The sequence below is a fragment of the Anolis sagrei genome, chromosome 5 (assembly GCF_037176765.1).
Source record: "Anolis sagrei isolate rAnoSag1 chromosome 5, rAnoSag1.mat, whole genome shotgun sequence".
Taxonomy (NCBI): domain Eukaryota; kingdom Metazoa; phylum Chordata; class Lepidosauria; order Squamata; family Dactyloidae; genus Anolis; species Anolis sagrei.
The window spans coordinates 27462611-27475603 of NC_090025.1; the positions used below are offsets into that span (position 1 = coordinate 27462611).

At 40.5% G+C, this 12993-nt stretch overlaps 1 protein-coding gene across 1 annotated transcript in view; it reads right to left on the reverse strand.

Annotated features, from left to right (window-relative positions):
* SLC39A8 (solute carrier family 39 member 8) overlaps positions 1-12993 on the reverse strand; it is a 49129-nt gene that overhangs the window by 19367 nt on the left and 16769 nt on the right. The window contains exons 2-5 of the mRNA XM_060779162.2: positions 8125-8284; positions 2408-2577; positions 1116-1238; positions 27-194 (exon numbers count right to left, since the gene is read on the reverse strand). Of these exons, the coding sequence (XP_060635145.2) occupies positions 27-194; positions 1116-1238; positions 2408-2577; positions 8125-8284 (621 nt within the window). The remainder of the gene's footprint in view (positions 1-26; positions 195-1115; positions 1239-2407; positions 2578-8124; positions 8285-12993) is intronic.

The window sequence follows — 12993 nt, forward strand, 5'->3', positions numbered from 1 at the left end:
TCTTATAAAGAATTGTTAATTCATACCTGTCCAGAGACCACACTGACATTATCAAAACTCAGATTTCCATTGGCCTCGGCTACGGCTGGGTTTGCATAGCACATTGTTCCATTAATGGGTTTCGGGGATTCAACAGGAAGCGGAAAAATTGAGGGTGGTTTCAGTTCTTCAGGTTCAAAATGGTTATGACCAGTCTAAGGAGAAAAATAATGCAGAAAACAGTGCTCAAACACACTTCAGAATGACTTTTGTTCCTGAAATATCATTTCCACAGAAGTCAGGGCAGAATATTTGCCCATATAGTCAATACCGTCTTCTATAACCGAGAGTGGCTTTCTGTGGATACAGACAGAGGTTTTTCCCATTCCTTTGCTACTTAATAAAGATGTGTCAATTTTCCAATTTTATTGCATATCCCAGTTTCAATTTCTCTACATTTCTCCAAATCCAATCTATATTTTCCTCCCATCCTCATTTCACAGAATGCAGTGGCACATACTATATCAGGAGACCAACAAAACTAAAAAAACTCTTTGCTAAAGTACTTTTTGAGCCTTCTCATACACATATCCTCCAATTACAATGGTACCCCTGAACATACTAAAAGCATGCAGAGTTGTTTGCATTACTGGTTGTTTTCTCACTGATTTTTCTCTGCACATTGGGTTTGTTGAAGGGAACTCTGCTATCTACTTTATATCTTAACTTAAACCAGGGATTTAACTCTATTCCTTAACATAAATTGTTGGACATTGTATTTTAACTACCAGAAGGACCAGCCAACATGGCTGATGGTAAGAGAATGCAAAAGTTACAGTCTAAAACACTTGGAAGTTTAAATCAATCACGACTTAAACCGAACAGTTCTCCATCCTTAACTTCTGTACAAATACATAAATATGCTAAGCTTGAAAAAATAATAGAATCATAGAGTTGGAAGAGACCTCATGGACCATCCAGTCCAACCCTCTGCCAAGAAGTAGGAAAAATGCATTCAAAGCACCCCTGACAGATGGCCACCCAGCCTCTGTTTAAAAGCCCCCAAAGAAGGAGCCTCCAACAAAAACAGCCTAAATAGGAAGATTGTTTTCCTTCATGCCTAGCGATCTACTTACATGGCTGTAGGACTTCAGTATCATTTTAAGAATTCTTTCTACAAAGAAGAGGATGTAGAATCCACCAAACACAGCAACTGCTTTATCAATGTAGTTATCTACTTTGGGATCAAATCCAAATGCCTAAGGAGAAAATGGGATAGTGAATCAAAGCTACTCACAATGTATAAACTTTGTTAGAGAAACAATATGAATGATTTGCAAGCATTCATCTCTAATAAAACCAGTCAAATGAAGTCTAATCCACCTGTCTGAATTCACCTTGCTCCTTGTTCCACACCCTATATTTTAATTATGCTTGGGATGGAAGCATATTATACAATCATATTGGAGGACCAAGAAAGGCTGGCAAATGTTTCCAGTGGGACTACTTTTTGAAATGTGGAAAATGAAATTCTGGATATCAAGTCTGCAGATTAGATGGCTGTAATGTACAAATGTCTTACATTCCCGAGCAGCTGATCTTCATCTTCATCAAGTGATATGCGAGGTTGAAATGCAATTTTCATTCTCATTAGAAATAGGTGTCTTGACACATCAAAACTTTATTTAAAAAAAAAAAGATCAACCTCTGCAAGATTTTTTGCACTTTAGGACTTCTCATGAAAATTTCAATTCTGCACAAAATATTGTACTTTATACACAAAGACCTTTGTGAAATGTGTTTCATAAAAACCAATGAATGTACACACATTTTCCTTACAAAAAGCAGTGCTTTTCTCCACAAATGAGATTTTCACCAGGAAGTCCCGAAATGGAAACATTCTACAAAAATGTGCAGAATCCCGTACCTTTCATCCCTAAGAAAGTACAGCTTGTAAAAGCTTTGTCCTTCCATGTAAGAATGAAATAGGCAAATATTTATATGCCTAATAAAGACTCATAATGCCTCTGATAGTCTGTTTGTGTTATTACAATATGCATTTATTTATTAATATGCATTAGATATCCTGCCTTTTATTGCAAAATCACAGCATGGCATATATTTAAAATGATGTAAACAGTTTACAAATCCAAATAAAAATAACAGAATAATATTTTTCATCTCTATCGTTCAAAACAGCAGGAAAGGCTAAAAAAATTAAACCATATACATTTTTAAAATATGTTAGAAGAAAAGGCTTTAATTAAAAGCCATATTTTAATTGGTGCCTTAAATAGACTAATGTTGGGTATTCAAAAGGAAAGCATTCTATCAGCAGAGTACTACAACCAAAAATCTTCTCTCCCATATAAATGCATGTATCGTTCCCAAACTCTGATTCCTCCTGTTTCAGCTATATCTTTCTTACCTCTGGAATCAATTGAAAAATTGCATTGGAGAAGAGGGTTCCAATAGCCAAACCAACAAAGTATGTTAAAATCTTTGGGAAATAGTCTTTCTTCAAAAGAGGCGTTAAAACCAAGCCAAGAAGAGCAGCAAAATTGATTATGGTCACTGCAAGGAACCCAAAGCCCCACACTGTAAAATAAAGAAAAGCACAATGAAATATTAGATACATTCAGGTGGAGGAGCGCTCTTGATAGATCATTTGAAAACACATTGGTCTCACTGACAAAATACTTATATAACTAGTTATATTCTGGTTTTTTTATCGTGTCAGAAGCTAATTGAGAATACTGGCTTGTTGTGGGTTTTTTCAGGCTATATGTGAGGTCCTCACACCTCTGAGGATGCTTGCCATAAATGCAAGCGAAACGTCAGGAGAGAATGCCTCTAGAACATGGCCATGTAGCCCGAAAAAACCTACAACAATCCAGTGACTTCAGCCGTGAAAGCCTTCAACAATGAATTGAGAATATTCTGCAAGTCGCTTCAGGTCTGAGAGAATTGGCCGTCTGCAAGGACGTTTCCCAGGGGACACCTGGCTGTGTTACCATCCTTTGGGAGGCTTCTATCATGTCCCTGCATGGGAAGCTGGAGCTGATAGATGGAAACTTACTCCATCTCGCAGATTCAAACCACCAATTTTCAGGTCTTCATGTCATTAATTCAAATGGCACAACCCATTGCATCACCTCAAATCAGCAGAAACTTATTCTGCCAATCTTGGAAGGTAATGTTTGAGAAATATCAAAGTCAGAAACCAGATAAAGAAAATGATGTTTGTGCCTGTGATATATACATGTACAGACTAGTGGGGGCAGAGGGAGAACAACCAAAAATAGTCCTGTGACTGCACTATAACTGGATTTCTTGTGGCAATTTCAACTGGAAATAAATGTATTAGAAAGCAGAAGACAAGTGTCAATATATCTGCAAAGTACACAGGAAGCACATTACATAGTACTAAAGGGATTAAATGTGTGCATTTGTACGAATGTGTTCATAGTTTCCACAGTAAAATCTAAGAGCAGGATATTAAACCCAAATGAAAATATATAACATCTAATATTGTCCCATACTTCACAAGAGTATTTGTCTAAGGACAATCCAATTTTAGCAGAACCATGAGCAATGTAGTACATACCCCAAGTGCTATTTTTCATTGGCAACGATATTCATAGCTCTCTAGCAAAAATCCTAAAATACCCCCACCAAATTACAAATTTGAGATGGAGTCACAGCAATTAAAATGATACCAAATTGCTATATTAAACTGTATAACCATATATTAAAAATGATAGAAGCAGCCAAAAATGAAAGCCCAGCCTGAAACACAAAGTTTTCCAGGAAGGTTGCCTCACATGTATTGAGTCAACCTAATCAACCATAAAGATGATGGGAGGCTTCCTTGTCTATTTCAAAGGAAATAAATATGAAAATATTTTCAAGCAAAGTTTTATAAACACTTCTTCATTAACTCTAGCAAGTAATGTTAAGGATTTATATTTTTTAAAAGTAAAAACTTGATGAAATGTTTCGGTGAATATCTTAATAAATGTGATTTCAATAATTATAACACATTATAGTTTTCCATAGTTGTGGAGGTAAATATTATCACTATCCTTTCCTGTATACATACTGTACACATTCGTTTCTCTTGTCCCACCAGATCATTATATACAGATTATTCAAGAATAAAGGGGTGGGGAGAATTACTATGTCACTGCAAGCTATCACCATAATTATATATCTTAAACCTTTAAGCCAAGATTGAAGGGTTGCATTGCTTCTTCTTGAACCCAAATAGGATGTCCCCAATTTCACTCCATGCCTTTTAAAATTTTGGGTCTAGAACAGTGGTTCTCAATCTGTTGGGTCCCCAGGTGTTTTGGCTTATAACTCCCAGAAATCCCAGCCAGTTTACCAGCTGTTAGAATTTCTGGAAGTTGAAAGCCAACACATCTGGTACATAAGGTTGAGAACCACTAGTCTTCATGTTTACTTCATGTTTAGAAAGAAGACCAATGTTGTCATCTACACCAGTGGTTCCCAACCTTTTCTTGACCAGGGACCACTTGATCAAGGACCACTTTGACCAGGGACCCCTTGACCAGGAACCCCTTGACCAGAGACCACTTTGACCACGGATCACTCTCCAACATTAGTACCAAAAGGGTTACGAATCAGTTTTTGGTCAACTTTAGATCCGATTTGGGTTGCTGATTCAGAAACTGCATTGGATAGACTACATCAGATCTAGTTTCTGATACAGAAAATATGTCATAGTCAGTGAAAGGGATGGGGTGGCAGGCAGCACAAAAGGAGGGAAAATAAAATAAACGAATAAAGAGGAAGGAGGCTCGTGGACCAGGTTTTCATCCTCATGGCTGACTGGTGGTCTGCGGCCCACAGGTTAAGAACCACTGCTCTAAACAATGGGAACACCTCCACAAAACACCTTAAAATGTGGTTTAATACACATAAGTTTCAGGACCGCTATCGGTCATTTTGGATACAACATGAGATACATCCCATCCTCCAATTTGAGTGGGGCAGAAAAGCCTTTTGGGTAAAAATAGACTTAGAGGACTGCAGGTGGCCCATGGGCAAAACCTTTCCTAAACCTGCTATAGTGTAAAATATAAGAACAGTATAATCCATGAGCAGAGCCACATGAATTCACTTATGTGAATACTAATTGAGTTGGAAGTTTTCCCTGGAAAGTCATTACAGACAGATTCATATCACTGCAAAGTTAAATCATAATAATAAGGGAAATCCATTTGAATATAGATCGTGTGGAAAGGGTCAGCATGCCTTGAGACTCATTAGAATGCAGCATGCTACAATAAATCAGGTATGCTAATATCATATTAGTAGCCTGAATTTCTGTTGTGACATGACTTTCCTTCATGTGAGAGGGACACCAGCTGCATACTCCAGATCATGGGAAAGAAATCTCTGGATGTCCAAAAGTTCTGTCCTACGGTTCCCATCAGCCCCAGCCAGCATGGACATTAGGGTGGGACTGTAGGTGATATAAGGCCAAACATCTGGAGAACCAAAGGTATCCTATCTTGTGGTCATTAATCACTCATTCAAAGCTGAGACCCCCCACAACAATTCTCTTAATACAGAGTTACAGATTTTGGTTCTAATTAATTCTTATTACAGAAGTATTTTGTAGCAGCTATCCTGGGTGAATGAGTATAGAATAAAATGTGTTGGGTATAGATTATCATTACTATTGTTACTATATTAAATGCTGCCCTCTACCCAGTTTTGGGATTCAAAGCAACTTAGTAAAGTTACATTTGAAACAGCTAAATCATATAAAATTAAATTATCAATAGAATTAAAAGCAATTAAAATTATGACTATTAAAAAAAAACCAGAAAAAATGTAGCTCATTATTAGAGGCTCTTTCTCCATGAGCAATCAGTCCTCAAAAGCCTGCTGAAATAAATAAAATAAAATAAAATAAAATAAAAGTCTTCACCAGCCTACAGAATGATTGGGACTATCAGTCTAACCTCTCCAGAAAGGAACTTCCAGAATTAGGAACATAACAACAGCTAAAATAGGTGTGGGGGAATTTTGACTCTTCATATTTTTAGACTTCACTTCCTGATATCTCTGCCAAAATTTTTATAATCCTTTACCTTTTGACTTTATATTCTAAAGCATATGGCAAGCCAAAGTTGACCTGCACCATAGCGATAGCGGCAGTTGTTTTGTTTATAAACTTGGATATTTATAATTCAAAATAGAAGAAATTTCTTCTGGAGTATTTATTTTGTAACTAGATATTCCAAGGCCTTTTTTTCTTCCAAACAGGTAGATAAAACTAAATTCAGCTTAGAGACTGGGGTCCAATGTTTCTGCCTGTGCTGCAAAAATACTTTTCATTTTTGAAATGATTCCTCTGTAGCCTATGGCAGTTTATGTACCAATGTAGTCTCTACTATTGAAAACCACTGCATGGATAAAGAAGATAAGGGAAGGCAGAGAGAAGCAATAATTGAAGCATAGAGTTGATTTTAGTAACATTAGAAAGGATGTTACTGAGTAGTAGGGCTCATTTCAGAGCCAGCATGGTATAGTAATTTGAAGTTGGACTGCAATTCTGGAGACCAGGGTTTAAATCCCCACTCAGTCATGGAAACCTATTGAGTGACCTTAGGCAAGTCATATTCTCTCAGGTTAGAGGAAAACAAAGGCAACCCCCTATCTAAATAAACCTTGTTAATAATACCCAGAGATAAGTTTATTTTACAGTTGCCATAAGTTAGAAACAACTTGAAGGCACTCAAAAAAAGGCCACAGTCTGGTGTAGGCCATTCTGGTGCTGTCAGCAACCCATGCTCCTCCTTCGTTTGACAAATGCTTAGATAACCCTCGAGCATTTCTTCTGCAATAGAGAGTAGAACTGTATTGTCGAAGGCTTTCATGGCCGGAATCACAAGGTTCGTGTAGGTTTTTTTGGGCTATATGGCCATGGTCTAGAAGCATTCTCTCCTGACATTTCGCCTGCATCTATGGCAAGTATTCTCAGAGGTAGTGAGGATGCTTGCCATAGATGCAGGCAAAACGTCAGGAGAGAATGCCTCTAGACCATGGCCATATAGCCCAAAAAAACCTACAGCAACCCAGAGAGTAGAACTGCCTCATCTATACATAGCAAGTAGTGAACCAGATGGTGTTGGATCAGCAACCTCTGTGAATGTTTCATGACATATTCCTGAAAAGGCCCTGAGTCTTTCTTCCCTTTTAAGAGATAAAGTAAATTATTTGCATGTGAAAGTCTCAAGTTGAATCCTTGACATCTCCAGGTGAAAGGGTCATGTGGCAAAGTATCATGCCTAGAAAAGCCATAACCATTCAGGGCAGACATACCACCTCATCATCAAAGGGCTAAGCCCAAGTCACCCACATTGCTGGCTGGCTCCCACCACATGATGCTGCACCAGCTCCATGGTGAAGGAAGGCAGAGCTGGAGCATTCCACTGGCAGGGCAACATGGGAGAAATCCCATCTTGCCATAGAATGCATGAGGGGGAGCCGGGCACATCACATGCACTCACGCTTACCCCCATCTGATCACCTTCGGCTGGAGCTGGGCGATACAGGACATGGGAAGCCAGATTCTCCGTGCCTCCCTATGAACCAGAGTGATACCAGCAGCCATCTGACAAGGTTGATAAAAGAGACTATATGGACACAGTAAGTCTTCCTGGTCCAGATTGAGAGATTTTTTCAAGATTCATCTCCCAGAATTTCTCAGCTAACACAGAATGTTGACTGAAGGATTCTGAAAGGTGTAGACCAAAATAATAACTTTTCCAGGCTTCCTGTGTTTCTGCAGCAATAAACTTCATTGATGACAGTAGGTAGCTCACCAGCAAAAACTGGATGCCATCACATTAGAGCATGGAACCACTTTAAATCTGGTTTTTGACTCCTGCAGAATTCTGGGACTTGTAGTTTAGGGAGGGGGTCTTTAAACTGCTCAGCCAGGCAGGTTTTTGCCCTCACTAAACTACATGCCCCAGAATTCTGCAGGAAGCAGCAACCGGATTTAAAGTGGATCCATGCTGTGATGAGGCTGTATGTTGAGGAACCGGCAGATCTAAGAATGCAGATCCAAATAAGAAGCATTAAGTGTAAACAAATAAACAATACCTTCTGTGGGAGATGGTTTTGAGTTGCCTTTGGATTTTTCACAAGGGTGAAAAACCAACTGTTGTAAGACAGCAGGACATATTGCAGAGAAACTGGATGCTGTCACCTTGGTGCTGTTTGAGAGGCCATGCACAGAAAAGATGTCTTCAGCTGACATGCACTGCAACAGAATGGGACACTCGAGTTAATATAGGAAAAGAAATAGAGATGTCATTTATGAGATCAAACAATGCTGAAGAAATCTGGCTGCAGAAAACTGATATTTTCGTTTTCTGAGCAAACTTTAAAATATACATTATATGGATGAACTACAAAGTTATTTGGAAAGGTGTTTTACACTTGCTAAGAAGACTTTGCCAGAAGCTTGGATATATTATTTTGAGTTACAGGTTTCCAGAGGCCTCCAACTATCATGGTCAAGCTGAAGGATTCTGGAAGCTTTCTTTTTAAAAAAAATTACATTTGGCTTTCCACGTTTGTGAATTTTAGTTTTATGGACTTTTCACAAAATTGAAAAATCTCAGATACTGTAAAATGTTTTCTTTTGGGAACAATCCTGAAAGTTCCAAGACTCTTTTCTATCTCTACTTAACTTGCCATCAAAATGAAGCAAATAAGAAGCAATGTGTGAAATATTAAATATGGATGTCTTGCAAATTCAAATGTTTACAAGAACTGGGTGCAGTTGTGGCTAGAATCCCGAGCCATTTCTATCAACAAACCTTTTGAGGGTTTTTTTTTAATTTTCCTGTAGACAGAGTTTCATTAGAACATTGACGAAGAAACATATTTCTTCCTCAGTGCTATTAATAGGAAGTCAAACAGACTGTTAATGCTCTTGGTAGTTTTTATTCTGAAGCTTTACTCATACAGATCAAGGCTCTTTCTATAAAGCTTGAATCTCAATATATGTATCTTAAGAACAGACAAGCATCTCGAGCTCCGAGGATTACCTGGGAAGGAATCCCACTGGGGCATTGCAGCATACCCAAATACCTGGGAGTTATTCTGGACCGTGCACTGACCTACAAGAAGCACTGCTTGAATATCAAGCAAAACGTGGACACTAGAAGCAATAGCATACGAAAGCTGGAAAACCTGGGGATGACAACCAGATACAGTGAAGACATCTGCCCTTATGCTTTGCTACTCTGCTGCTGGGTGTGCATGCCCAGTGTGGAACACATCTCACCATGCTAAAACAGTGGGTGTGGCTCTTAATGAGACATGCTGCATTATCACAGGATATCTATGCTCTACACCACTGGAGAAATTATACTGTTTAGCCAGTATTGCACCACCTGATAGCTGCGGGGAAGTAGCAACCAATAATGAAAGGACCAAGCAGTGACATCTCCGGCCCATCCCCTGTTTGGATATCAGCCAGCACAACAACGCTTTAAGTCAAGAAATAGTATTCTAAGATCTACAGAGATACTTGCAGGAACACCTCAGCAAGCAAGAGTCCAAAAGTGGCAGGCTAAAATTCAGAACCTCAAGACATGGCTTATACCAAATGAGAGACTCCCCCATGGGCACACATAAGATTAAGCACCAAAACATCATGTTTTACAACAAATTGACAGAAAAGCTAGTACAATTCACGGTAACATTATGTAGTGATTACTGTATTTACGAATTTAGCAACAAAATGCCACAATGTATTGAAACAGCTGTGGATCTGGGTGGGAGGCAGACTGCGTTAAATAATACAGAACGTTGGAGAAGAGAAGGTTGGATAAGCGAGACTCTACTGTACTTAGATCCCAAGCCTTTTAGGAGTCTTTTTTTTTTTAAGGAGAAGTACTTTGAACTATGAAAACAATATAATCAGCAAACTGGAGGGGGAGGAGGGGAGTCTCCCACAATCTTCTTTGGCTTTCTTTCCTTCTGCTTTTTCTTTCCTCCTTTTCTTCCCGGTGCTTAATTAATTGCCTGTTGTATTCATATTCATGTCAGCATACCCTTTCACTGTCCCAATTTGGCAGAGGCAGACTTTTCCACTTTTTCAGCTACTTTTAAATTATCCCAGGTTCTTTCACCTTCTCCCATTGAGGTAAGTTGATTTTGCAGCAGTTGGAGAAACTCATGCCCCGTCTACACTGCCATATAAATTATCCAGATTGTCTGCTTTGAACTATGTAGACTCATATAATCCAGTTCAAAGCTGATAATGTGGTTTATCTGTTTTGATAATCTGGATTATATGGCAGTGTAGAAGGGACCTGAAGCTCAAAACAAAGATGGAAAGTAGAAGAAACAGAGAGAAATTGGGCATTTTAACATTCTAGTTTTCATCTGAAATGTGTCAAGATATGTAAAAGTCAGATTACTTGTTCACCAACATGTCCGTTTCCCTCACCTACAACTTAGGCGATCCCTCGTTGGACGAGTAAGATTTATTTATTTATTTATCGTGTCATCAGCAACCATTGTATTACAATTCCAACAGAGCAAAACAAACACAGAGATTAAAAAGAAAAGAAAGAAAAAAGAAAGAAAAAAAACCACACAGATTTTGTAAGTTTGGTATTTGGTTAAATGTCCTTTGACCAGTATCTGGCCACTTGGAGTGCCTCTGGGGTTGCCGCAAGAAGGTCCTCCATCGTGCATGTGGCAGGGCTCAGGGTGCATTGCAGTAGGTGGTCAGTGGTTTGTTCTTCTCCGCACTCGCATGCCGAGGATTCCACCCTGTAGCCCCATTTCTTAAGATTGGCTCTGCATCTCGTGGTGCCAGAGCGCAATCTGTTCAGCGCCTTCCAAGTCGCCCAGTCTTCTGAGTGCCCAGGGGGGAGTCTCTCATCTGGTATCACCCATGAATTGAGGTGCTGGGTTTGGGCCTGCCACTTTTGGACTCTCGCTTGCTGGGGTGTTCCAGCGAGTGTCTCTGTAGTTCTAAGAAAACTATGTCTTGATTTAAGTCGTTGACGTGCTGGCTGATACCCAAACAGGGGATGAGCTGGAGATGTCTCTGCCTTGGTCCTTTCACTATTGGCTGCTACTTCCCGGCGGATGTCAGGTGGTGCAATACCGGCTAAGCAGTGTAATTTCTCCAGTGGTGTGGGTCGCAGACACCCCGTGATAATGCGGCATGTCTCATTAAGAGCCACATCCACTGTTTTAGTGTGATGAGATGTGTTCCACACTGGGCATGCATACTCAGCAGCAGAGTAGCATAGCGCAAGGGCAGATGTCTTCACTGTGTCTGGTTGTGATCCCCAGGTTGTGCCAGTCAGCTTTCGTATGATGTTGTTTCTAGCGCCCACTTTTTGTTTGATGTTCAGGCAGTGCTTCTTGTAGGTCAGAGCACGGTCCAAAGTGACTCCCAGGTATTTGGGTGCGCTGCAATGCTCCAGTGGGATTCCTTCCCAGGTAATCCTCAGAGCTCGGGATGCTTGTCTGTTCTTAAGGTGAAAGGCGCATGTCTGTGTTTTAGATGGATTAGGGATCAGATGGTTTTCCCTGTAATAGGCAGTAAGAGCACTTAGAGCTTCGGAGAGCTTCTGTTCTACCATCTCAAAGCTCCCTGCTTGAGCAGTAATGGCGCGATCGTCAGCATAGATGAAACTCTCTGTCCCTTCTGGCAGTGGCTGGTCATTTGTGTAGATGTTGAACATGGATGGAGCAAGCACGCTCCCCTGAGGCAGGCCGTTCTTCTGTTTCCGCCATCTGCTTCTCTGGCCCTGGAACTCAACAAAAAAGCTCCTGTTTTGTAGCAGGTTTCCTATGAGGCGGGTGAGGTGGTAGTCCTTTGTGATATTATACATTTTTCTCAGGAGGAGGCGGTGGTTCACAGTATCATAGGCTGCAGACAAGTCTATGAAGACAGCTCCTGTGATCTGCTGCCTTTCAAAGCCATCTTCTATGTGCTGGGTCAGGTTCAGCACTTGCGATGTGCAGCTTTTGCCTTTTCTGAAGCCAGCTTGCTGTGGGATCAGACAGGGGTCTATATTTTCCATAATTCTATGCAAAATAAGTCTCTCCAGAACTTTGTAGAGGTGGCACAACAGGGAGATTGGTCTGTAGCTTTTTGGGTCATTACGGTCTTTGCCTGGCTTCAAGATGGCGATGACTCTTGCTTTCCTCCAGATTTTGGGGATCTGACAGGATGCAGTGCAGTTGTTCATCAGCTCCAGCAGCCAGCGCCTTGCTTTTGGACCAAAGTTCTTGATTTGTTCCATCCGTAGATCATCCAAGCCAGCTGCTTTGCCATTCTTACATTTGTTGAGAGCCATGTCCAATTCAGTAGATGTAAAGGGTTCATGGAGGTTGTTGTTCTCAATCTCCGGCTGTCTGGCTATTGGTTTCTTTCCTACTTTGGTGGCAAGGTTGGGTTTCCCATTCTTCAAGAGTTGGTGTGCTATCTGATCTGCCTTTATGTTGGCATGGGTATTAGTTTGTGAGGGATCGTTGCTCAGCCGTCTCAGCAGCCTCCACGCCTTCTGGCTGCTCCTGCCCATGTCGACCTCTGTGATCAACTTGATCCACTGTTCTTTCTTGGCTTCAGAGATGGAGGACACAATGCTCTGCGCTGCCTGAAGAGTCTGCTCACTGAATGGGTCTTCGTTGTGGAGCCTGTAATAGTTTTCCAACAAGGCAGCTGTTTCAGAAGTAATGCCCTGGAGGTAGTGGGTTCTGCAGCCTCTCGGTATAGAGGCCCGTGAGCAGGTTTTCACTATTTCAATAAAATGTTCGTATTCCTCAGGGACTGGCGCGACCGATGTGATCATGTCGTCTAACATGTCTGAGAATTTAGTCCAATCTGCCTTTCTGAAGTTGTATCTTCGTTTAAATCGAACTTCCTGAGGCCTTATTGTTGGGAACAGTTGCATATTATTGGTCGGTGCTGTGTGTTTGGGATTGGTGGTC